The sequence below is a fragment of the Polypterus senegalus genome, chromosome 1 (genome assembly GCF_016835505.1).
Source record: "Polypterus senegalus isolate Bchr_013 chromosome 1, ASM1683550v1, whole genome shotgun sequence".
Lineage (NCBI taxonomy): Eukaryota > Metazoa > Chordata > Cladistia > Polypteriformes > Polypteridae > Polypterus > Polypterus senegalus.
Window position 1 is genome coordinate 126,385,250 of NC_053154.1, and position 27,719 is coordinate 126,412,968.

The following is a 27,719-nucleotide window of genomic DNA, read 5'->3' on the forward strand; positions in this document are numbered from 1 at the left end:
GAGGATTACAGATAGACAGATCTTACCCAGGAAGTATCAAGCAGAAGCCAAAAAACAACCCTGTACACTACAGGTCATGCTCACACACACATACACACACACACACACACACGTTCTATTTGTCTTTGTCAGTCGAACATACAGCCTGCTTTTAGTTTATGTGTGGAAAACCAGTGCCTTTACAGTATAAAATAATTACATTTTTGGTGTCAGAATGCAGAAAGGCAGCTAAACTATTTGTTGTGCCACTATGTCCATAGTGCATATTCCTGAATGTGGTCATTGATAGCTTTTCTGTTGGACAGACTCATATTAGTTTCAAATTAAATTTTACTATTCTCTTAAAGTGTTTTTCTTTAGAACTCCCCTTGCACATTCAACAGATGTGTGCAATGTATTTTAAACACTGAAGTGTATTGATAACATAAATATATAAAATGCTTCAGGATATAAGCTCTCATGCCTATCACTAAAAGAACTGTAATTTATCAGAATTTGTACATTTAAGAACATGAAGGACAATATTTGCAGATAAAAAAAACAGAAAATGAATAAATCCCATGGCTAAAATTAGGCAAATGAGAACCTTTTCTATTTTGCAGTTATTGAAGTAGTAATACCTTCAGGCAGAACATTATATAAAGTAATTCGACTCCAGCTCTTTATGTCTGGTGTTTTGCGATTTACTCAAAGACATGCTTCTGAGAATTATTGTGCTGGCTCTTTCAGTAGAGGGTGAACATCATGTTTGCAAACTATGGGGAAATCCTGATATTCCTCTTTTTTCAAAGACTGGTGACTTCTTGCTGGGAGGAATTTTTACACTACATAATAATATTATAAAATCCAAATTCACATTTCAGTCAACACCTGAAGCATTAATCTGTACAGGGTGAGTATTCTGTCTATCTCTCTAATAAATACAAGTGTCATGTTTAATTTTTAAGGGGCAAAAAAAAATAATCTTTCTATTTTAAAAGTTTAAATTATAAAGAACATCAGTTTGCTGAAGCTATGATCTTTGCAATTGAGGAAATAAACAACAGGACTGATTTTTTGCCTAATATGTCTTTGGGATATAAGATATATGATGCTTGTAGTACTGTTCCTTTGGCAATCAAAGCTGCAATGGCACTAATGAGTGGAGCAGGAGAAGCACAATCATCAACTCTGTCGTGTTCTCAACAGTCAAGCATTCATGCAATCATAGGATATTCTGCCTCTTCTCCAACTATTGGTATCTCTACGCTTGTTGGTCAATTTAACATTCCAGTGGTAAGAAATAGTGTATCATTATTATTATTTACAGCTAATATTTTTTTACTTTTTAAATCTTATGGTTTTCCATTAAATACATTTTTACAGTTTTAATTTAGTGTAACTGTTCAAATGCATTTTAGTATTATAATAAGGTTGTAACAATTCTTTGGCATGAAAAATATATATTAAGTAGATTTACTATGAACATTAATTGTATTAAATAGTTATATAAATTAATGAGTTGTTGTTACTAATATATTATCATAACATACTAACAGTATTCACAAATTGCATATGTATTATATTTAACTGGTTTAATTTTCACAGATCAGTCATTTTGCTACTTGTGCTTGTCTCAGCAACAGGAAAGAGTTTCCCACTTTTTTCAGAACAATACCAAGTGATTATTATCAAAGCAGGGCACTGGCACAACTTGTCAAACACTTTGGATGGACCTGGGTGGGAACAATAAGAAGTGACAATGACTATGGAAATTCTGGCATGGCTACATTTATAAAAGCAGCCGAAAAAGAAGGTATCTGCATTGAATATTCAGAGGACATTTACAGAACCAATCCAAGAGAAAAATTTCTTAAAACAGTTGAAGTAATTAAAATGGGTTCTTCCAAGACTATTGTAGCCTTTGCAAATATTGTAGACTTGGAATTTCTAATTAAGGAATTGGTGCTTCAGAATGTTACAGGTTTACAGTGGGTAGGCAGTGAATCCTGGGTTTCTGCCAAAAATGTAGCAACTATGGAAAACTACAGAATTTTTAAAGGGACAATTGGCTTTTCAATCGCTAATGCAGCAATACCAGGGCTGAAAGAATTTTTACTGTCAGTTCGTCCATCTAGCACTCCGGGCAATACAGGATTGATTAAACTTTGGGAAAATATGTTTGATTGCAGTTTCAGTGCTTTACATTCTAAAACCTGTACAGGATCGGAGAATCTCCAGCAAGTTAATAATCTGTACACTGATGTTTCTGAACTAGGAGTTACATATAATGTGTACAAAGCTGTATATGCTGTAGCACATGCACTCCATGACCTTCTAGCTTGCCAGGATAATCGAGGACCCTGCATGGCGAACCAAAAGGATACACTGCCACTGCAGGTACATAGTTTGCCAGATAGCATTTATATATTTTTCTAACCTTAATTTAACCAAGGTATTGATCTTACATTTTGTTTTTTTCCTACAAATATTCACTTGCTTTTCACTTAAGTAATGATGGTTACAAAATTCTGTTAAAGTGAATATAGGGTTAAAATAGTTTTCCTTGAATTCTGCTGCAGTTGATGTCTCAGTAAAAACATGTAGAATTTCAATAAATATTGTGCTGTATATAAAAAACTTTAAAAGTTTAAAAGTGAGAATTAAGCTAGCAGTTAAAGTTCTTTGAGATCTCCCATTGATGTTACTAGGCAAAAAATATTGATTGACAGATTGAATGGCTTGATTTTTTCAACTTTTTTATGTTTACAATATTTTTAATATAATAGGCACTGCAATACCTGAAGAAAGTTAATTTCAGTGTAAACAATGGTGAATATGTAAATTTTGACATTAACGGAGATTCTCCTGCAAGATATGAATTGGTGAATTGGCAGCTTAGTGTAAATGGAATAACAGAATTTGTGAATATTGGATTTTATGATGCATCTTTACCAGAAGGAAAGCAGTTTATAATGAACAACAACAGCATTGTCTGGGCCAGCAATGACGGCAAGGTCATTTATTTTCTTTTATTTTTATTTGAACTAAAGACAGTATTTAGTATGATGTATTTTTTTTTAGTTTCCAAAATCAGTATGCAGTGAAAACTGAGCTTCATTACTGTTTGTTTTAGAATGATACATCTTTGTTTTTCTTGTCTTTCTCTTTTTCTAGGCTCCAAAATCGGTGTGTAGTGAAAGCTGTCATCCTGGTACACGTAAAGCTACACAGAAAGGAAAACCGGTCTGTTGTTTTGATTGCCTACCATGTGCCGAAGGAGAAATTAGCAACAGCACAGGTAATGATCAGAGTGTTTAAAGGTACAAACTGTTTAGTTAAATCTATCCTTTTCCATAACCTGTAATAAAAATCCAGGAACCCGACGAGGTTGACGAGGTGTTAGATCATCATAGGCTGCATACCTTATGTTTGGAAGTAGTAAAACTAAATATGTCAGTCTATATTTTTTAGATCCAAATTTATTAACAAATATGCCTTGTAATGTAGGAACTATAACTGAGGACCAGGATAGTGTTTTACCCCTGAGTGCATAAACATTTTTTCATTGTAAACATTATTTACCGTAGTACATAATAAACTCTTCAAGACATCTGCTCCCTGGAGAAGAACTGACCTGCATACTTGTGGGGACTTTGCTATACACTTTTAAATTACTGTAGTGTGCTGGGGAAGCCAAATGGAAGATTCTCCATGACATAATTTTTATTTAGCATAAACCCCACTTTGTTCACTTGTGTGAGTTTGTATTCTTGAGACAGACAAAAAGAAAAAAAATGAAAGAAACAAAAACAATAAAAAAGCATTTCTTTTTTTTATTCCTTACCATACAAGCACAGCAACTTAACTGTAGAAGACAACAGTTTGCTTTAAATGAATGAATTCATATCATTTATGATGCATTTCTGTAACAATTTCAAGAGGAGAAATGTTAGTCTGCTTCTACAATAATCGCCACTTTGGAGTTTTTTGTGCATTATTATTAGCTACATATTATACTGTATTTTTCTCTCATAACAGTCAAAATATCATTTTTTTTCATTTAGCAGTAAATGACCATGGAAATATTTCTTGAGATAACTACTTCATGACAATCCAACCTTTATTTACAGATGCAATTCACTGCATGAAGTGTCCTTTGGAATACCGGGCCAATGAAGAGAAAGACCAGTGCATTTTGAAGGACATTGAATTTTTGACTTATGATGAAATAATGGGGATGATATTAATTATATTTGCTTTGTTAGGGACTTTGTTAACTTCCTTTGTTACTGTTGTATTTTTCAAGTTCAGAGATACTCCTATTGTAAAGGCTAATAATTCTGAACTAAGTTTTCTTCTTCTTTTTTCATTGACACTGTGCTTTCTGTGCTCACTTACATTTATTGGGGAGCCCACTCAGTGGTCCTGCATGTTACGACACACAGCTTTTGGGATCACATTTGTTCTTTGCATCTCGTGTGTTCTGGGGAAAACAATAGTTGTGCTTATAGCTTTTAGAGCAACAATGCCTGGTAGTAATATAATGAAATGCTTTGGACCAACTCAGCAGCGGTTAAGTGTTTTAACTTTTACACTCGTACAGACCTTGACATGTATCATTTGGTTAGTAAAATATCCTCCATTGCCTCACAAAAACATGAACTCTAATAAGGAAATAATCATTTTAGAATGTGATATTGGATCCACAGTAGCTTTTTATATTGTGTTAGGATACATAGGTCTGTTATCTGTCATTTGTTTTTTTCTGGCTTTTCTTGCACGGAAATTACCAGATAACTTTAATGAGGCAAAATTCATTACATTCAGCATGCTGGTATTTTGTACTGTTTGGATCACGTTTATTCCATCTTATATCAGCTCTCCTGGAAAGTATACAGTAGCTGTAGAGGTATTCGCTATTCTGGCATCAAGTTTTGGTTTACTTTTTTGTATTTTTGCTCCAAAATGTTATATCATTCTGCTGACACCAGATAAAAATTCAAAAAAACACCTAATGGGTAAAGTGCAGTCAAAATCGCTTTGACATGTAAATTTAAAAATCCAGCCAAATTAAAAACACGATACAGTACACAATTACTACTACTAAACATTGATAGTACAGCAAGTGAATTGAAAATTGAGAAATGTCCTGTAACTGTATGCTAAGGTAATAAATGATTTTTAAAACTGTTAAAATCAATAGTATATATAATTCAACATGTCTGTTTTACTATATTTAAAATGATGTGTTAGGGGCCAATTTAACTAGATTAGCTGAGTTTATTAGTGGATGGAAGGATGATGAAATAAATTGTGAAACAAATCTCATCAGAAAGCACAATAATTAATTGTTAATTTTGATATATCCAAAATACATTCAGACATATTTTGAGGTTAATATATCTAAAGTGATGCCCTATGAAAATCTGAATAATTTGATTTATTCATTATGATTTTTATTTATTATTATTATTATGCTCAAATACCACTTTTATGGTATGTCAGCACATGAAGGAAGCTGTTTCACTATACAGTGGTACCTCTGGTCACGACTGTAATTCATTCCAAAACTCTGGACGCGACCCGAACGTAATTTCCCCATAAAATTGTATGTAAATACAATTAATTCGTTCCAGTCCGTACAAACTGTATGTAAAGATGTATTTTTTTAAGCACAAAAATAGTTAATTATACAATAGCATGCACAGTGTAATAGTAAACTAAATGTAAAAATATTGAATAACACTGAGAAACCCTTGAACAACTGAGAAAACTAACATTGCAAGAGTTTGTGCTAGATCCTTACGAACCGCTTGCTGTAAACACTTTTTTATGAGTTTTAAGCACAGGGAAAAAAATGAAATGCCACTACTGTTGCAAAACTTTTTAAAGCATCCTCTACTGGCTTTAAATTCCTCACCTTCGCCGCTCGAAGAAGAATTTTCTTTCAACAAATTGCCATGAATCTTCCTGGCTTTCTCACATATGAACGGGTCGCTTATGCTATCCCCTGCAAGTTGCTTCTAGTTCAACCAGACTAGCAACAGTTTTCAAGGCCTCTGCTTGGTTAACATTATAACTCCTTTTGCAACATCAGCTGCTTTGTTAGGCCCTGTATACGCAAACAAAAGAAAATGGGAAATGGAGAATGGCAAATTTTTGCCACAAACGAACGCGCATAGGAAAACTGGCCGCCAGTGTTTTTGTTTGCCACCAGAGCATGTGGTCATGAACAGATGCAAAATTTTGCCAAACTTTTTGATTGTAACCCGATTTGTATGTGTTCAGAAACGTTCGTGACCAGAAGTTCTACTGTAATCAAAATTCTATTAATTTTTCTTAAACACTTTTGGGTTTACATATTGAAAGGTTGAAGGGACTTGTTCAAGACCAAGTAGTCAGTGGTGAAATGTGTTTTGACCCATATTAGTCATTATAATATATCAATAAAATGCTTATAATCTATAGCGTCATTTCCATTATTTTGCAATGTTGTGTTATGACGCCATGGAATATACTGGATTAACAATACACAGTATGTTATGTAAAAAAGGTGTTTTCAGAAATAAAGAATACAAGTTAATGGACTGGTCACTATGCTTGTTGCTCTTCTAATGGTTTTGCCATTGGTATAAAGGAGCTGCCACAGCACTTCTAGGCACAGTTCTGCTGAATAATTAATCGACTGAAAGTACTCAATGCTGCTGTATCACTGAGTGTATATGCAGCATTTTCTATAATGGTGCTCAGTTTTGTCTTCATTCTCTCATTCTTTACTACCTCCAGTGAATCAATAATAAGTCCCTTAACTGAGTCTGCCTTTTTAATTAACTTGTTAATTTGACTGACCTTATTTGATATGACGTTACCAGCCCACCACACTACAGCAGAGATAATCACACATCACAAAATTGTAAAGGATGTCATTCCAATGACGCAAACCTTCCAATTAGGCCACTACTCTATTCAGCTCTTTTAGTGATAAGCCACTAGTTGAAAAGTAGCAACTAAAAGAGTGAAATACATGTTGATGTTTGCAAAGGAAATATATCATATAATTACTTTTAGCAGCAACCGTGTATATGTGCATACAGTACTGAGATCATAGAGTTGTACTGGTTTTGTTTCTTCTGGCTATATCTGAATGCCACTTTTTAAAAATAAACTGGCCAATCCAAATCTGGCTGCTGGTTCTGTGTGCTATCTTTCCTTGTGTCGAGAGGTCTGTTCAAAAGGATCCCATGAGGACTGGGACAGTATAATTCAGTTTGTAGACTAGATATTGAAGCTTATTTGGACAGGTTTGAGCACTCCTTATTTTCAAAAACATTGCTGCAAGTTATCAGTGATACATTTTTCATTTTATTAATTTTTACTGAATATGGTTCTATTCAGCAATTGTTATTTTAATCCTGCTTTCATGCAGTAATGTGCACCAGCAAATGAAAGTACAATGGTTAATAAGACTCAGCTATTAGAACTGGCTCTAAGAAGCTGTCCTTAAATATATTTACCGTACATACTCGCGTTTAAGTTCTCCCGCGGATAAGTCAGGGCTTGATTTTACCGTATAATTTCCTGTATTTTATAATGTTGGGCGTATAAGTCAAATGCGGAAAACTCATGCTATTGGTCCAAGAGATTATGCTATGCTAGCGCCCACCTGAGAGAGTAACCACGGAGCACTGCGTTTTTTTCTATGTATTGTGCCTACGTGACCATACTGTAATACCAAACTATTCCGAAGTGACTTTTGCACTGTTTTCTGGTTTTTGTATCTCACACCTTCATACACCTTTATCGTAAGAGCATCCCTTTTCTACAATGGAGCATTGATCAGAAGAAAATATAAAGCTGGTTTTAAATTAAAAGATGTTGAAGAAGTGAAAGAAATTGGTAACTGTGCTGCTGCAGCAAAATTCGATGTGTCTGAGAAACTGGTGCGAGATTGGAGGGGGCAAGAAGATGTAAAAAAAAAAATTAAGTGTCATATTTTTGAACGGGCATGTAAGTCGGGGTCTGATTTTATGATCAAATTACAAGATTACAAGACCTGACTTATATGAGAGTATATACAGTACATGAATATTTACTTGGATAATTAGAATACAGTATGTACAGAAATCAGAGTGTATATTATCATTAAGCACTTTTTTACTATGTGATTCTGTATCTTAAAAGACATTATTATTTTTAAAGTGTATTGTAATCTCACCAAAATAGTTTAAACACTGTTAAGCACTGAATTGCACTGAGCCTTAGATAGTTAAAACACTTGAATGCACTGATATGCACCGAGTTTTACATGTAACCACTCCATCAATGTAAAATGATACTCTGAAAGCTGATGTCAAAGATTGGGTGAAGGATTAATAATAAGGAAGCATAGTTGAAAAGGATACTGGACAAAGACGACAAAATGCCAGACAGGTGTAGGCTGTTAGCATTATCAGTAATTAACATGAATGGTCATAACCTAATAAAGTAGGGATGACTGAAGAACAACTGCACAAAGGTGGCATTAGGTGTTTTTCATTAGCATAGTAGGCATGTCAAGGTATCTTATCTGTGTTAAGCAATGTATAAAAATGTCTTTGTGCTCAGGAACAGCAGCTTTCTTCATGGATAGAGCACTACTGTTTATTATCTTCAATAAATATCTAAACTGAAACAAGAAGGGTTTAGGACTCTGTGATTTCCAGGCTTTGGATATTATTTGGATATTGTTTGTTTATTCTGCAACATCCTCAACTGGAAACAATGAAAAGGTTTTCCGCTTCACACTGAGAGGAGGCAGCTTTCAAAGTGCAGGTGCACAAGGCACTGCTGTGCAAATTTCTTTCACATCAATACAGCTTACATGTTTGTAAATGACTTCAATATTAATTAAAAATCTGAAAATGTAATAAAAACTGCTACACTGCTGCTGCCAGAGTACTGCCAGGAGTTAGCCATCAAGCCATTGCTGCTTGCTATCCGGTCACCTTTATTGGGAAGTGTGCTGCCTGCTGCTGTCCAGTAATATTTGTTGAGTAATGTTCAATCCAGCAATTCATTTTATAATCCTGCTTAAAAATACACTGCTTAAATAAGACTTAGCTATTAGAATTATCTCCATGAAGCTGTCCTCAATCGAACAAAATTAAAAGATTTTACTACTTCACACTGAGAGGTGGCAGATTTCAAAGTGCAGATGTGCAAGGCACTACTGTACAAAATTCATTCACATCAATACAGTTTACATATTTCTAAATTACTTCAATGTTAATGTGGAATCTCCAAATGTAATAAAAACAATTATTTTCCATAAAATACCATTATATAGTCTTCCCCTCTTAATAAAAGTTAAATCCACAAATATCTGAGTAATTGTAACCCCCCCTGTTTTGTACTTTTCATTCAACAAGCTACTATCTGTGAGTCCAGGGAGGTTTCACACTTCAAGATCACTTGAATCCGGAACCGCCGATAACATACCCCAAAGATGAGCCAGTCAAATGAGAACACACATAGTTTGCAAGGGGTTGGTACAAAGTGGTTAAGTGCTTTTATTAAAACAAAAAACAAACAGTGTCCAAAATGCAGTGCAAAAGATCTTCCATAAATAAATAAATAGTTCAATAAAATCATAAGTCTCTGAGTTTAAAATAACCCAAAGATAAACCCAGAATAAAACACAATCATCAGATCCTTACTCTTCTATCTTTTTTCACTGAGCCCAGCACAACTTCCTCTTGCCTATTTCCCCGGCTTACCCAATGCATTGCACAGTCAGCGGAGAAACTGGCCGCTGAGGTCCGCACTTCTGACTCTTGTCTTGGTTGACTCTGTCAATGTTTGCCAAACTGCTCAGAGCCAGTTGTCTTCCCATCTTCTATCATGCTCTCCTAGTGTTCTATGGATCCCTTAGGAAGATGTCAGGCACTCGGGTCCTTAACAGATAAAACTAGCAGACTGCAAGTCCTTGATAGAGGGACAGAGGTCTGTAGGATAGTAGAGAGATGCAGACAAGAAGTAACTTGAAAAAAGGTGCAGTTTGTTGTACAATAAATAGCTGAAACAATCCCAAAAGCTGTGCATTGTAAAAAGGCAAAGGAAAAAAATCCAATAGCTTATAGAATGTACTAAAAACGCCCCAGAAAATCTCAAGTGACAAAACAAAAAAATTACTGTGAAAATTGCACCCATCCAATTGTTTCATCACAGTCCTTCACTCAACTACAGATTCCTATCATTTACATACTCCTGTTCTCAAGAAACCCCAGACGTCCAACCACTCACCCAGCTTATCCTTTTGTTCCCCCTTTTTCATTTTCCCAATAGGCTTTCATAAGTTCGCCTAGCAAGATACAAGATTCTTTATTTGTGACATGCATAATTATACAGGACAACACGCAGTGAAATGCATCCTGATCTGCTTAGCAAAACTGTGCAAAGTTAGAAGAATATCAGCGAGATTAACAAAAAAGTCCTAGATTGAAAGATAACAGTATAATACAACATAATAAATAAGTAAAATTAAGTGAATAAAGTAGAATTAAATGTGTTGTAACAGATTAAGATGCTTGCTCGCACCCTTGCACCCTCAGACACCACGTCCGACACTAGGTAAAAGTCCAATAATGATATTTATTATATCAATAATGTGCACAAAGCACCCTCCACTCCCAAATACTCCAATAATAATAACAACAACAATAATAATAATAATAATAATAATCCTCCACTCTCCCAGACGCTTAGCCACCCTGCCTCCCAACTCAGCTCATCGTCTGGGAGCTCCCACAGTCCTTTTATATTCCCTGACCCGGAGGTGTTCCTTCCCAACAGTCCACAAGTCCTTATTCCTTCCGGGTCAGGGTAAATAATGTTTTTCTCACCCCGAAGCCGTCGCTCTTCCTATGACGAACTTCCGGGTCATAGGGCATGAAGAACTCTTCGGTCCTCCCTGCAGCTCCCTCTCGTGGCCCCCATGGCATCCAGCAGGGCGGTGCATAAAAACTACATGGTCCATAATGCCCTGCTGGTCTTCTGGGGACCTCCATGCTGCAAGGAGGGCTCCACCTGGCGGCTTGGGGGTATTGGCCGGGGTACATGGCCGGCCATATCTTACAGTATTCCCCCCCCAGCAACGAATTATAAAGATTCGAGCGCCTGCCCGAGAGGGAAGTCTTCCTCCAAGAGGACATTCCGGTTGAGCCTTGATTAATCTGAATATCTTGGTCCCTGGAGAACCTAGGGGGAATATTATTCCAGTTTGATATCTTGTCCCCTCTCTCCAAGGACAGTATCGCCAAATGTGGCCCAACCTTCGGCACCCGTAGCACTGCCTCCGTCCTCCTGGTATTCTCCCCCTGCGGGACTGAAAACAATTGGGAAATGTTAGGTCCGCCCTTGTTTTGCTGGGAGTGAAACCCCTGCCGCCTCTAATGGTGCTTTCTCTCTTTCTTTGTCAGGAGACCCCCGTTTTATTTTCGGGATCTCCTGCTTGATCTGGGGCTTGTCCACAGTCTGAGTCTCTACTAGATGAAGAGAGACCCTTTACTGTCTGCACCCCTTTTACTTTATAAATTACCGGTGGCGGCGTCTTTGGGCTGTCTCGCCCGAGTCAGCACTGTGTAGCTGCCCGGATCGATTAGCCCTTCCGCTGGCCACTCGGTTATCGTACCGGCCTCTCTTGTAGGGCACGCATCCACTTGGCACCCGCTATGGATTAAACGCGGGCCCATGTCACTCTGCGTCCCTATTTCATTATATACGGTACCGGCTTTACCTACTTGTACCGCTAAATCAATTAAGACGGGTGGCTCCCGAGACAATCGCCGCAGGTACTCATTTAATTTGTTCATAGGCTTTTCAGCCGCTCCTCTCAAGTCTGCAACGATCGTCTGGATTGTTTGCACCACCTGTAAAAAACTGTGCACGGGCTGAAGCAACTTCTCCAGCTCGTGCACGCCCAAAATTTATTCAATACAACCGAGGCACGCTCAAGCCATCATTAGCCTTACCCTCCGGCTGGGAGCCAATAAACACGGCCGCTCCTGGCACGTGCTTCGACAGGTCCCGCAAGGGAGCCTGGGATTTGGAGTTCTTTTTGGAGGACCGCGGTGCCGCTTTTGGCTGACTGCGATCAGTCTGCACCAATTTGTCGACAGACCGATCAGTCATTTCCCGGACCTCCTTACTTTTTTGTAGGGAGAGCGGTGCGCTCATCTCCCTTTTCCCCGTTCGGAAAAACCAAGTCGGTCTTTTCTGGGGTGAAGCCACAAACAGCTGAACATGGAACGCCACCTTCCTGGAATTCTTCGTGGTAGGTCACGTGTCCCTTGCCGCACCCGTAATGCGGAAGTCCTTCGGGTTGCTCGTTTGCCTGAACGAGAGCGCGCCATCGCTTTCGGGTTTGTCTTCTGCCTCCCGCAGAGCCTTCGGATGGACATCTGGGAGGTATGTACATGGGACATCATGTGTTAAATTAAAAAGATTGTAAAGTACATTCCCAGCACATACCTCGCCGGAGACGCCTTCCTCCGGAAATCTCTCCCGAAACTCGTAGCTGCTCCATGGCTCGTCTTGAGCATAGGCAATGCCGAGCTTTAGACCTCGCTGTGACTGGCGCTCTGCTTTGTCTTCTTCTTCCCATTACGGACTTGAAAATAGGGATAGTGGTGTTTTTTCCTGTGTGTGTCGACGCTGTCTTCCCGGGGTATTCTGTCCACAATAAATTTTTTAAATACAGGTCCTCTGCCAAACTGACGGCCAGAGAATCCTGCCGGAGCTACGCCAATTGTAACAGATTAAGATGCTTGCTCGCACCCTTGCACCCTCAGACACCACGTCCGACACTAGGTAAAAGTCCAATAATGATATTTATTATATCAATAATGTGCACAAAGCACCCTCCACTCCCAAATACTCCAATAATAATAACAACAACAATAATAATAATAATAATAATAATAATAATCCTCCACTCTCCCAGACGCTTAGCCACCCTGCCTCCCAACTCAGCTCATCGTCTGGGAGCTCCCACAGTCCTTTTATATTCCCTGACCCGGAGGTGTTCCTTCCCAACAGTCCACAAGTCCTTATTCCTTCCGGGTCAGGGTAAATAATGTTTTTCTCACCCGAAGCCGCCGCTCTTCCTATGACGAACTTCGGGTCATAGGCATGAAGAACTCTTGGTCCTCCCTGCAGCTCCCTCGTGGCCCCATGGCATCCAGCAGGGCGGTGCATAAAAACTACATGGTCCATAATGCCCTGCTGGTCTTCTGGGGACCTCCATGCTGCAAGGAGGGCTCCACCTGGCGGCTTGGGGGTATTGGCCGGGGTACATGGCCGGCCATATCTTACAGTGTTAAGGTGCAATAGTGCAGTGATTATTGTGCAAAACCAAAGTTAGACAGGTGCATAGTTAAATGACAGGCCAATTCCAAAACAAGGTAAGGGTAGACGGCATAGTACAACTTACAATGCAGTCTAAGTATGTGAAGGGTCATGGTTGAGATGGCATGTTCTGATTTAACAGTCTAATGGCTTGAGGATAGAAACTCCTTTTGAGACTCTCTGTCCTGGCCAGGATGCTACAAAACCTTTTGCCTGATTTTAACAGATGAAACAGGCTATATTACTGGGATGAGAGGAGTCTTTGATAATCCTGAAAGATCTGGTCCTGCATCTTCTGGTGTAAATGTCCTGCATAGATGGTAGAGCTGACCTGCAGCAGTGTTCCGCTGCATGGATCACTTTTTGTAGGGCTTTACGGTCCTGAACACAGCAGTTTCCAAACCAGGATGTAATGTTCTATGTCAGGATACTTTCCACAGCACCAGAGTAGAAAGTCTTTAGAATCCTTGAAGAGACCCCAAACTTCCTAAACTGTCTGAGATGGTAGAGTCTCCGCTTTGTCCTTTTGGTCTGAACTTGGATGTGTTCAGACCATGTCAGGTCCTCAAAGATTTGAACCCCCAGGTATTTAAAACTGTTCACCCCTTCCATTGGAGTCCCATTAATGATGAGGGGCTTATAGTCCCGCTGCTGTCTCCTGCTGATGTCCACCACCAGCTCCTTAGTTTTGCTGACGTTGATCTGGAGGCAGTTTTCCTGACCCCACAATGTCATGTTCGCAACTTCATCCATATAGGACGTCTTATTTTGTTCGCGATGAAGCCCAGTACCACCATGTTATCTGCAAACTTCACAATAGTGTTGGAAAAATACGTGGCTGTGCAGTCATGGGTGTAGAGGGAGTATAGCAGGGGGCTAAGAACACACCCTTGTGTAGCTCCTGTGTTGATGGTGATGGTGTAGGAAACACAGTTACCAACCCTCACTGCCTATATTCTGCCTGTGAGGAAGTCCAGCACCCACGTACACAAGCAGTTGTTGAGTCCTAAGTCTCTCAGTTTCACAAACAGTCTACAGGATATTATTGTATTGAATGCTGAACTATAGTCAATGAACAACAATCTCACATAGTTCTTAGTTTCTTGTCCACATGGCTGAGGGTGGTGTGCAGAACGTGGGAAATGGCATCCTCCGAAGATCTGTTAGGATGGTAGGTGAACTGAATTGGGTCAACGGTGCTTGGGATGGAGGATGAGATGATGTCTTTCAGTAGCCTCTTCAACACCTTCATGACTACTGATGTCAGTGCAACAGGTCGGTAGTCATTCAGGCACGTGGGCTTATTGTTCTTTTGAACAGGAACGATTGTGGATCTTTTGAAGCACATGGGAACCACAGACTACGCTAGAGACTCGTTGAAGATGGTGGTCAGTGCTCCAGCTAGTTGGTCAGCGCAACAACGCAGCAGGCGTCCAGAGATGCCATCTGGTCCTGTTGCCTTCCAAATGTTTACTCGCTGCACGCACTTCGTGCTCAGCAATGCTGATGACGTCACCGTCCTCCGTAATCAGGCAGTAGTTAGCACTAGCTGCATAATCAGCCTCAAAACGGGCGTAAAACGCATTGAGTTCGTTAGCAAATGCAAATGCAGAGTTTCCGCTTACTGTCACATGAGATTTTCCTTTATAGTCCGTGATGGTACGCAGTCCATGCCACATGCTCCGTATTTCGCCCTGTTGAAAGTGCAGGTTTACTCGCTCCTGATACCGGTGTTTGGCAACTTTCACCACACGTCGGACACCGTGTGAAGCCACTTTGTAGGTGCTCATATCGCCAGTAGTGAGTCCAGCATTATAAGCAGCGGTTCAAGCATTTACTACAGTGCGGATCGATCTGTCAACCTATGGTTTCTGGTTGGGAAAAGATTTAACTCTCGCCGTAGGGACAACTTCATCAGCAAGCATACTAACAAAGCTAACTACTGCTTCCGCAAACTCATTGATGTCATCTGCACATGTTCGGAACATGTCCCAGTCTACAATTAATCAATCAATCAACATTTATTTATATAGCACATATTCATACAAAAAAATGTAGCTCAAAGTGCTTTACAAAATGAATAGAAAAATAGAAGACACAATAAAAAATAAACATAAGTCAACATTAATTAACATAGAATAAGTAAGGTCCGATGGCCAGGGTGGACAGAAAAACAAAAAAACTCCAAAGCTGGAGAAAAAATAAAATCTGTAGGGTTCCAGACCAGAGACCGCCCAGTCCCCTCTGGGCAATCTACCTAACATAAATCAAACAGTCCTCTTTGTATTTATGGTTTTCATGGAAGGACCTGATGATGATGGTCACGTAGACGTCTGGCTTTCAGTCCATCAATGTTGGTGCATCATGATGCTTTGAGTAGGTGGTGGTGGCGCAGGCCGCCACCACAAAGAAACCGGAAAAAGAAACAGAAGAGAGTAGGGGTCAGTACGGATTTTAGAGCCACCATGAATAGTTATTATGATGAATTGAAAATACAGAGTATCAGTATTAAGTTAAAGTGAAGTTAGAAAAAGGCCATGTTAAAGTAATGTGTTTTCAGCAGTGTTTTAAAGTGCTCTACTGTATTTGCCTGGCGAATTCCTATTGGCAGGCTATTCCAGATTTTAGGTGCATAACAGCAGAAGGCCGCCTCACCACTTCTTTTAAGTTTAGCTTTTGGAATTATAAGGAGACACTCATTTGAAGATCTAAGGTTACGATTTGGAATATAATGTGTCAGGCATTCCGATATATAAGATGGAGCGAGATTATTTAAGGCTTTATAAACCATAAGCAGTATTTTAAAGTCAATCCTGAATGACACAGGCAACCAGTGTAGTGACATCAAAACTGGAGAAATGTGTTCGGATTTTCTTTTCCTAGTTAGGATTCTAGCAGCTGCATTCTGCACTCGTTGCAAATGATTTATGTCTTTTTTGGGTAGTCCTGAGAGGAGTGCGTTACAGTAATCTAGTCTACTGAAAACAAAAGCGTGAATTAATTTCTCAGCATCTTTCAATGATATAAGAGGTCTAACTTTGCTATGTTTCTTAAGTGAAAAATGCTGTCCTAGTGGTCTGATGAATATGCGATTTAAAATTCAGATTACAGTCAACGGTTACCCCTAAATTTTTTACTTCCGTCTTAACTTTTAATCCTAGTGCATCAAGTTTATTTCTGATAACCTCATTGAATCCATTATTGCCAATTACTAAAATTTCAGTTTTCTCTTTATTTAGTTTGAGAAAATTACTATTCATCCATTCAGAAATACCAGTAAGACATTGTGTTAGTGTATCGAAAGAGTCGGAGTCATCAGGTGCTATTGATAAGTACAGCTGTGTGTCATCAGCATAGCTGTGGTAGCTCACGTTGTAACCTGAGATAATCTGACCTAACGGAAGCATGTAGATTGAGAAAAACAGTGGACCCAGGATAGAGCCTTGTGGAACACCATATCGGATATCATGTGTCTTTGAGATTTGATTACCACAACTCACAAAGAATTTTCTCCTGCCAGGTAGGATTCAAACCAATTTAAGACACTGCCAGAGAGGCCCACCCATTGACTAAGGCGATTTCTAAGAATATTGTGATCAATGGTGTCAAATGCAGCACTCAGATCTAAGAGGATGAGAACAGATAAATGGCCTCTGTCTGCATTTACCCAAGTCATTTACTACTATTAACAAATGCAGTTTCTGTGCTGTGATTTGTTCTGAAGCCTGACTGAAATTTATCAAGAATAGCATGTTTATTGAGGTGGTCATTTAACTGCATAATGACTGCCTTCTCTAGAATTTTACTTAAGAAGGGCAGGTTAGAGATGGGTCTAAAATTTTCAAAGGCAGAGGGGTCAAGATTATTTTCTTGAGCAGGGGTTTAACTACAGCAGTCTTAAGACAGTCTGGAAAGACCCCGTATCTAATGACAATTACTATGTCCAGAATATTGTCAATTAGCACGCCTGATATTTCTTTGAAAAACCTTGTTGGTATTGGGTCAAGGACGCAGGTGGAGGGTTTCAGTTGAGAGATTATACTATGTAATTCAGGTAAATCTATCCTGGTGAAAGCATTTAATTTGTTTATAATGGAGTACCGGGGCTTTGGAGGTTCTGCAGTGTTGGGGAGATATACTATGTTATCTCTAATATCATTAATTTTTTGATTGAAAAATACAGCAATGTTCTCACAGGTTTCACTGGAAGTATTCTGGGGCATTCCTTTGTGTTACCTGGGTTTAACAGACGATCAATTGTTGAAAATAAGACTCTGGGATTACTAGCATTGTTATTTATAATATTAGAGAAATAGCAGCCTCTCAAGACGGACAGTGTTATTGTATTCTGTTATTTTAACTTCAATATCTCATAATGGATAGTTAGTTTAGTTTTCCTCCATTTACGCTCAGCTCTACGACATGTTCTTTTTAAATCAGACACTCTTTGGGTCTTCCATGGAATAACAATACTAGAAGATTTTTTAACTGTCTTTTCAGGTGCAACTATGTCAACAGCAGCTCTTACTTTAGAATTAAAGTTTTCCACTTTACTATTTACATTATCCTCGCTATTATAGTTGGCATTATAAACGGACTGATTGCTTAGAATAGTTGTAAGTTTTAAAGCTGCTGATGAGTCAAAGAAGCGTTTTTAACAAAATGCTTCTCATGAGTGTTTTCTATCTTTATTTCTATATTAAATAGTAGAAGGAAATGGTCTGATAGACCATATCAATGACCTGCTTTATATCAACTTTAAGTCCTTTAGTAATCACTAAGTCTAACGTATGACCTGCTTTATGTGTAGGCTGATTACGAGCTGCCTCAAATCAAAAGAGTCCAGGAGGTTCATGAATTCCTTTACCTTTTGGTCACACTGATTGTCGACATGAAAGTTAAAGTCGCCACTATTAAGAGTGTCATAGTTTGTAACTAAAATTGACATTAAGTCAGAGAATTCCTCAAGGAAAGACGCGTTATATTTAGGAGGTCTATACACGGATAATACTAGAACGTGAGAATCTCCATGAATAACAACGCGAGATACTCAAAGGACTTAAATTTACCAAAACTAACATCTTTACATTTTAATCGCTCGAGTAAATGTTTGCCAATCCGCCCCCCTTTTTCCCCTGGCGGTCTGCACGAGTAAAACTGTAATCCGGAGGCGCAGATTCGATTAAAACAACCGCGCCATTTGAGTTAAGCCATGTTTCATTTAGTGCAATAAAATCAATGTTTCTATCACTAATAAGATCGTTTATAAAAATGTCTTGTTAGTTAAAGCTCTAACATTTAATAGTGCCATATTTAATGTTTCTGAAGGGCAGAGCTGAATTTTATGCGTGTTATTGGTAATCGGAACAAAAATTAAGTTATTTTTGTTAACGCCGCTCTGTGTGTACTTTTTATGTAATCTACAATCCGTTTTTATAGTCTTAATGCAGTGTTGATCTGAAGTAGTAATTTCAATTAAATTATTGGTGTTTATGCCGCACTGCCTAGATTTTTACGTGCATTAAGATTTGTTATTAGATTATTAATGTTGTGCACGTTAACGGAAGACTCTGTTAAGCCATTATGTCCTATCAAAGCAGTAGCATTACGTAAGGGGTTAAAGTAGAAGTAGACAGTCAAGATAGACGAATTACCTTAGCGATGTTTTCGGAGAGGACCCGGGCGCCAAATCTATTCGGATGCAGTCCATCCCGCTTGAATCCTGCTTTACCAAAAAAGATCCCAGTTGTCTATAAACCCGATGTCTTGATTCTCGCAGAAGCCTCTCAGCCAGTTGTTTAAACCCAGCAGACGACTGTAGTATTCATTCGATCGTCTGACGAGAGGTAGTGGACCCGAGATGAAGATTTTTGCGGATGGGGTCCTCTCCTTCGTGTCTTCAACTAGTGCTGCGAAGTCAGCCTTGAGAACCTCTGACTCTCGGTGCCTTATGTCGTTTACGCGGCATGTAGAATGATGGATCCAATTGCCCTCTTGTGCTTCTGGTAGAAGGTCGGCGCCCGCCTCATCACATCTCGAACTCGAGCACCGGGAAAACAAGAAACAAAGGATTTTGATTAGGGCACGTGATATTCAGGTTTCGTACAATCGAATCACCTACCACGATTACATCACCCGGGGTTGAAAGCAGACTGGGGACGCGGAGAGGGTCGAATCGGTGCTGGATTTGAATGCTCGCCTGTGCCGATGGAGGTGTTCTAGCCTTGAACCCCCACCTGCAAAGCTGAAACCCGGCGAGGTCTTCATCAGCGTTGTCGTTGCTCCTACGAGGCGGGGTGAAGCTTACTTGCCCTTGGACTTGAGCGGCACGAGGTGGGGTTGATGTTACGCCGACTTCATTTGTTGGGTGTGGTTTGTCCAGCAGCCGAGTCTTCAAGTCTCTGAGGTACCTTCGTCTGGACAGGAGTTTCTGAATCTGTTTGTCAAGTGCCTGGAGTTCTTCGACGACGATGGCAACGCGAGTCATCTCACTGTCGGCCATTGTCTGCTTCTACTTCCGCTTCGTCACCTAGGAAAGAAAGAGAGAAAGTTAGTCAGTTAGTCATGTGAAAACCTGAACCTCAATCGTTGAGCGCGTACTGCAGCATGGCTTCTGATTGGGCAGACCAGCGCTCCAACCCCCTCGTGACCGGAGCTTCACGAATGAAACTTTGTTTATATTCCGGCATGAGGAAAATGGCGTTATGGTCAGACTTCCCAAACACTGGATGTGAAACAGCTTTGTAGCCCTGCTTGAACGGGGTGTAGCAGTGATTCAGATTTCTGGCTCCCCTAGTTGGACACGTAACATGTTGGTCGAAGTTCATCACTTGTCATTACTTGTCTGAGGTTTGCCTTATTAAAGTGCCCTGCCACGATGAATGTTGCATCTGGGTGTTTGTTTTCGGTCATACACAGAACCTCGTGGACTTCAGAAAAAGCCATGCCTGTGTCCGCGTGGGGTGGGAAGTAGACCGCCGTGGCAATGACCGAGGTAAACTCACGAGGCAGATAGTGAGGACAACATTTGACGATTAGATACTCTTGGGGCCTCATGCATAACGCCGTGCATAAAATTCATACTGTAACATGACGTAAGCACAAAAGCAGAAATGTACTTACAAAAAAAATCCAGATGCATAAATCTGTGCGTTCGCCAACTTCCACGTTCTTACGCTACATAAATCACGAGAAAAGTAACGGACGTGCAGACGCCTGCTGTCCCGCCCCGTCTCCTCCCTGGATTACGCCTCTTTGAATATACAAATAAATATAAATAGCCCTTAAGATTAGCCTTCTGTGAAAAGACAATGGCAAAAGTGTGAGGGAAAATATAAGAATTTCACCAAATACAAAGTGGAGGCAAGGAAAAACTTACTATTTGTTGGTTTAAACAGTGGTATAAACAACAAAAGGAAGTTGATCAAGTGACATAGCGTGTTGGAGAAACTCGAAAGCTCAAGTTCACAAAGTTGCACAGTGCTCGAAATAAAAAAGAAGTTGTCACATATCAAAGTCGCCGTGAAAAGGCGAGTTGTAGCCCACCGTCTGAGTGTCATATGAAAGCTTATTAGGGTACAGAAAAAAAAAAAGGCACAGTGGGGAAAAAAGCATGAAATGTCAACTTTAATCTCGAAATTTCCACTTTAATCATGTAGTTTATTTTGTCATTAAAGTAGAACATCATAAAGCTTTGTTTTGTATTTGATCTTCTATGTGTGTGAATCACTACGTGCTTCTGGGTTTTCTCTTCCTCCAACAGGACACAGAATCCATTACATTTTCAATATTACTGCTCTCTGAATAATTAAAATACTGAGAAGTATACGTGATATCATTTTCATGATGATAGGAGTTAAAGCATGTTCTTAAACATGGGAACACGGTGGCGCAGTGATTGTTCATGTCTCACGCAAGATGCTTGCTGCGCCATGCGCAGCCTTCGATGATTTATTACAGAAGTACTGTCTCTTTCAAACGTACTAATCCCCAATTCCTGTCTTTACTTTTCTTTCTCCAAATACCCAATTGCCACACAATCAGCTCTGTAATAAGTGTTAAGCCATTTGTAAGCTTAGAATGCTGATTCTTCAAAACTTTTAAGGAACATTGAAATATCTTCGTAATGTTTAATTATTCTATCCATCTATCCTTCCAGTATCGCACCAGCCACAACAAGAATACAGCGCAAGGCAGGAACAATCGGTGAACGAAGTTCCAGCTCCTGGCTAGCGATGCGGCACCGTGTAGTTAAAGTTAAGTTCTAAGTACAGACAGTTCTACAAGGAGCACTTGATGGACTGATGGAGTGCGTTTAGAGTTCTTGTGATGAAACTGTTTCTGAATCGCGAGGTCAGCACAGGAAAGAATCTGAAGTGTTTGTCGGATGAGAGCAGTTCAAATAGCGAATGGCTGAGGCAGCGTGTGCTTGATGCTGCATACCAAAAATTCTCTTTCCGATCAGCTGCTATACAGCTGTTATTAACACTCAGATACAGTGATATAAATACTCTGAGTGGTGCAGTGAGAGTATTATGGAAAAAGATGATCTGATGTGGCAACCCCTAACTTAAGCAGCTGAAAGAAGAAGAAGGTGCAGTGAGAGTAACAACGCTAAAGCAGTTATGGTACTTGGAATAGTTTGACCATTCTGTGGACCATTATATTGTTACAAGTTAATTACAATCAGATACATTAAACTAATAAACAATATGCGGTTAATTTCAGTGTATTTATAAAGCCGTGTCAGGGATGTGGATCTGAAAAAGAAAGATAAACCACACAGGAACAATGGCACTGCTTTGACGCTGGGTGCCGCCAGCCTTCAAAACCGAGCGGAGAACTTGCATATGACAGGGTATGAGCTACCGTGGAAATGTGTGTGGCTTTACGCCAAGTTTAGGTTTTATATGCAACATTTCTGTGCATACGCACCGTTTATACATGAGGCCCCAGATGAGGCAAGCAGTATAGCCGGAGAGAATGGAAGCATTCCTGGCATCGCATCACTTGTTATTAGTCATAAAGCTGACTCCCCCACCTTTAGCTTTGTTAGCTCCGCTGTTCTGTCCATGCGAAACACAAAGAATGAATCCGACAGTGTTACAGCTTGGTCCGGCACTGTGGGGGTCAGCCACAGTGAAGCAGAAAATGTTAGAGTCCGTTATGTCGCATTGGAAAGTAACTCTTGCTCTCAGGTCATCCAGCTTGTTGTCCAGTGACTGAACATTAGCCAGCAGGATGCTAGGCAGTGGTAGGTAATGTGCTTGTTATCTCGGTCTGTTTCGGACGCTGCAGCGTTTCCCATGCTGCTTCTTTGTTCGTTGCCGCGGGTCAGCATCTATTGTTGTTGTCCGGGTTTCAGAGTATCTCAGCCTGCCACAACAGATTGGGCTTAAAAGTGTCTGAAATAAAAGTGGAGAACGGGTTTCCAATTGCCAAAAGTGTTCTGTTATCATAAAATACTAATCCAGATGTCGTCTGTAATTGAAGAAATAATAAATAAGGGAAATAAACTAAAAAAACGCACAGTCAAGATGGAGCGGTCAGGAAGGCGTCTGAATATGGCCGCACAATCAGCTGACAAGGATCCTGGACACCCTTCCCCAATCACGCTTCTTGTGCCCCTTTAAACCTGGGAGTTATCCACACGCGCAAGCTCATCTGATCACCAGGGTCCTCATTTATGCACAAAAATGTTATGTACACCCATTTCAACGTTCACATAGCAATGTATAAAAACTGAACTTGGCGTAAAGCCATGCACGTTTTTATGCCAGGTCAATCCCTTGTGTACGCAAGTTCTCCACTCGGTTTTGCAAACTGGCAGCACCCAGTGTCAAAGCAGTGCTACTGTTCCTGTGTTGTTTCCCTTTATTTTTTAGATTCACATCCCTGACACGGCTTTATCAAATACACTGAAATTAACCGCATATCGTTTATTAGTTTAAGGCATTTGATTATAATCAATCTGTAATCATATAACGGTGCACAGAATGGCCAAACCATTCCAAATACTATAGCTGCTTTAATGTTGTCACTGTCAGTGCACCACTCAGAGTATTTAACCCACTGTATCTGAATGTGGAATCACAGCTTTACAGCAGCTTATCAGAAAGCTCTACCGCAGAGAGTGTCAAGAGCGGGGAGAAATTTACAGTGTCTAGCACACGCTGCCTCAGTAGTACTAACAGCAGCTAAAATGTATATGGATCATGCCTTACCGGCATTACCAGCAATTAAAGAAAATTAGTTTTGTGTTCTCTGCAGTGTTAAGAGAGAAAGGCTTTGGTTTGGGATAAAAGGAAAAAAGATGTAAAGAAAGGAAACTTGCCTTTTTCTTTTATATAGTGTAGACAGACGTCTTCGCTGACGAAATGAGCGCCTTTCGGGAGGCGTTGCGGCGGGTCTCGTGTAGACTGGAGAGACAGCCCTGCTATTAACTAGCTGGGATGGCACTGTTGGTCCTCCACTCCTCTGCGTGTCTTCATAATCCGACCTGACGACCTCATAATCGTATATGTGCAAAAGAAAGTGCGAAGCGCCTTAATATTAGTTTGCCGCAGTCTAGAAATGGGATCCCGTGTCTGCAGTTGTCTAGGCTATAGCTCAGGGAAAGGAGTAAAAAAATTAAGTGTTTACTTTACCTTACATGGGCAGGCACTCAATTACGTGGGAGGCGTGATGACGTGAGACGCAACTCCGCCTCCCACGGCCATCGAGCTGCTGTCTATTACAGTATATGGAGAAAAAATAGGTTCCAATTATGACCATTGCGCGTAGAATTTCGAAATGAAACCTGCCCAACTTTTGTAAGTAAGCTATAAGAAATGAGCCTGCCAAATTTCAGCCTTCTTGGAGAATTAGTGATGAGTGAGTCAGTGAGTGAGTGAGTGAGTGAGTGAGTGAGTCAGTGAGGGCTTTGCCTTTTATTAGTATAGATAAGTTTATAGAGGATTTGCATATTGGATCTCATTGTATCATACAATCACAATAAAGGAATTCAATTCAATTGAGAGCGTGTATTTACAGATGATGAGTCAGTTCAGATTTCCAGTCGCTAGCCTCATGGAGCTCTTGATATTTTAAAGATGAAATGAATTAAAGTATATATATTGCATTATACAGATACATTTTAAACTTCATTTAAATAATGTATATTGTTATTGATTATGCGAGGACTCGGTGGTGCAGTGTCAGTGATGAGCTGCCGCCTCTTTCAGGGATTGATCCTGCCTTGCGCTGGATGGATAGATGGATGGAATAATTAAACATGTACAGTGATCCCTCGCTATATCGCGCTTCAACTTTCGCGGCTTCACTCCATCGCGGATTTTAAATGTAAGCATATTTAAATATATATCACAGATTTTTCGCTGGTTCTCGGATTTCTGCGGACAATGGGTCTTTTAATTTATGGTACATTCTTCCCCAGTTTGTTTGCCCAGTTGATTTCATACAAGGGACGCTATTGGCAGATGGCTTAGAAGCTACCCAATCAGAGCATGTATTACGTATTAACTAAAACTCCTCAGTGATATACGATATGCTTCCCTCGCGGTGCTTCATTGTTTGCTTTTCTCTGTCTCTCTCACTCTCTGACATTCTCTGCGCCTGACGGAGTAGGTGTGAGCAGAGGGGCTGTTTGCCCAGAGGCTGTTTGCTTAGAGGATACAGACACTCCTGTAAAAAATGGCACTTTATCGCGGTGCTTCGGCATACTTAAAAGCCCAAAAGCACGTATTGATTTTTTGATTGTTTGCTTTTCTCTCGCTCTCTCTCTCTCTGACATTCTCTGCTCCTGACGCATTCTTTGAAAAGGAAGATATGTTTGCATTCTTTTAATTGTGAGAAAGAACTGTCATCTCTGTCTTGTCATGGAGCACAGTTTAAACTTTTGACTAAAGGGTGTTATTTCATGTCTAGAGGGCTCTAATAATGATAACAGTGTGGGAGAGTTTATAAGGGCTTAAAATATATAAAAATAACCATACAAACATATGGTTTCTACTTTGCGGATTTTCATCTATATGGGGTTCTGGAACGCAACCCCCGCAATCGAGGAGGATTACTGTACTGCAAAGATATTTCAATGTTACTTAAAAGTTTTATTAAGTTATAAATAAATAAATAAACATTTATTAAGGAGCTAATTGTTTGGTGATTGGTTATTTGGAGAAAGGAAAGGAAGGACGTGAATCGGGGGTTAGTACGTTTTAAACAGACAGTATTGGTGCAATACATTATTTTATTGAGGTTCGGGCAGCAAGCATCTTGCGGGAGGTAGGAACAGTCTCTGCGCCAACGTGCCTCAATGTTTTATACATGCTTTAATTTCTATCATCATGAAAATGATATCAAGCATACATCTTAGTATTTAAATTGTTCAGAGAGCTGTAACATCATGAATGTAATGTATTCTGTGTCCTGTCAGCGTAAGAGAAAGCCCGTTTAAGAAGCACATACTGATTCACACACGTAAGAGTACATAGACTACTGAGCATTTAACGTGCTACTTTAGTTAAGCTGGCATTTGAGAAAGGATTAAATGAAATGATTTTTAGATGGTTTATGACGTGTGGAATTTGGCATACACACAGATTTATGCATCTGGATTTTTTTGTGAATACGCACATTTCCTCTTTTGTCCCTATGCCATGTTTTAATGTGAATTCTATGCACGGAGTTATGCATGAGGCCCCAGGTAAAAATCTGCCCCTAAAGTGACAATTGTTCTGTGGGACTACTGACCATTCTGTCTTCTCTCTCTCAAGCTGGCTCAGGCATTCAATACTGTGCTCACTCATGGTTCTCTTGTTTCATTGTTCTCCCTCTCTTGCATCTCAAGAGTCTTTTAAAACCCTGTGGGAGGCAGATGCGGTAATCATAGCTCCAGTATGAATGAGGTAATGTGTCTATCTTACACGTTTGCATATGGACAGGAGATCACCCACCTCCACATCTGCCTATGGAGCTACTCCACCACATTGCCCATGCCCGACCTGAAATCATGAGCGCATTTATTTATTTAAAATGCATGTGCCACATACCTGCTATATCCTACAATCATGGATGGGGCATGGAATTGTTTTAATTGATTGTCCACAAGCACTAGTGATATCTTACAAATCTGTTAGTGGTTTGGCCTTAACACTAGAATTACCAGAGCCTACGAAAAAAATCGTAGATCCATCCCACCTTAAATCACTTCTTAAAACCGTTCTCACCTCTCCGCCAGCGTCTTTTGTAATCTAAATGTGCTGATAAAGAAAACTGCAAGAAGCCGGCTATTCCATCCCCCACCAACTTAGAACGTGCACAAACTTCTCCCAGCTCATGCCTTGATTGATTATCTGGGAGTGGAGTTTTAGAGTGGAAATAATAGATCATTATTTGGAATACACGCATTTCATGTGTGTTCCCTTTCTACAGCAATCCGTGTAAACACATTTTTAAAACAGAAACTTTTTCTCAAAATGTAGGCTATAGTAATAGTAATATAGTACTATATTATATTATAGTATTATATTACTATAGTAGTAAACTATATAATGTATGAAGCCTGTAGTTCAAATATCAAAGAAATGCTTTCACGAAAGGTATAAATATAACAGAACAAGTATGCTTTTATTGAAAAATATAACTGCAGAAAAAAGCCGCCTTAGCAAGCCACATTGACAAACCCTTGCTACAATTACCTCGGTAGTGTAATGGTATCAGCTGCTGACTGGTAATCAAAACGTCATGAGCTCGATCCCGCACGATTCAACTTTGAGAAGTAAACTGCCCTTGTTCTTACTATTTTAGAAAAAAACATACATTTGATTTCAGTGTGTAACAGTTGGTGTAATTTATGATACTTGTAAAGGCTAGTTTTTTTTTTAATTCACTTTTCATTCTCTCAGTCGTGTTCAGGATCCTTCCCTACCCCAACCCCCCTCCCCCCAACACTGCTGTTTTCACATAAAGACGCACTATAGCTCTGCAGCGTACTTGTGACTGCATTCTCGTACCAATGCTTGCGAACTGAAGTGCCTGCGTGCACTTTTCGTGGCATTACATGTCTATTTTTAGAGCATGCCCGTGTCGCTCAAACACAGGATCAACAAGGGGCGGACCTAACATTTCCTAATTGTTTTGAGTCCCGCAGAGGGAGAATACCAGGAGGACGGAGGCAGTGCTACGGCTGCCAAAGGTTGGGCAACATTTGGCGATACTGTCCTTGGAGAGAGGGGGACAAGATATCGAATTGAAATAATATTCCCCCTAGGTTCTCCAGGGATCAAGATATTCGGATTAATCAAGGCTCAACCGGAACGTCCTCTTGCAAGAAGACTTCCCTCTCGGGGCAGGCC

The 27,719-nt window shown here is 39.9% G+C and overlaps 1 protein-coding gene across 1 annotated transcript; it reads left to right on the plus strand.

Annotated features, from left to right (window-relative positions):
- The first annotated feature begins 743 nt into the window (after positions 1 to 743).
- Positions 744 to 5,026, plus strand: LOC120518337 (extracellular calcium-sensing receptor-like). Its single transcript, XM_039741086.1, has 6 exons — positions 744 to 892; positions 981 to 1,275; positions 1,588 to 2,379; positions 2,769 to 2,996; positions 3,157 to 3,280; positions 4,113 to 5,026. The coding sequence occupies exons 2-6, from the start codon at positions 1,015 to 1,017 to the stop codon at positions 5,024 to 5,026; spliced, it is 2,319 nt and encodes a 772-aa protein (XP_039597020.1). The 5' UTR covers positions 744 to 892; positions 981 to 1,014.
- Positions 5,027 to 27,719: the final 22,693 nt, after the last annotated feature.

Bases quoted from the DNA above. Each gene is read 5' to 3' on its own strand.
- LOC120518337 (XM_039741086.1), top strand. From the start codon at position 1,015: ATGATCTTTGCAATTGAGGAAATAAACAACAGGACTGATTTTTTGCCT. The intron at 1,276-1,587 runs GTAAGAAATAGT...TAATTTTCACAG, and splicing joins GTCAATTTAACATTCCAGTG to ATCAGTCATTTTGCTACTTG. The intron at 2,380-2,768 runs GTACATAGTTTG...TTAATATAATAG, and splicing joins AGGATACACTGCCACTGCAG to GCACTGCAATACCTGAAGAA.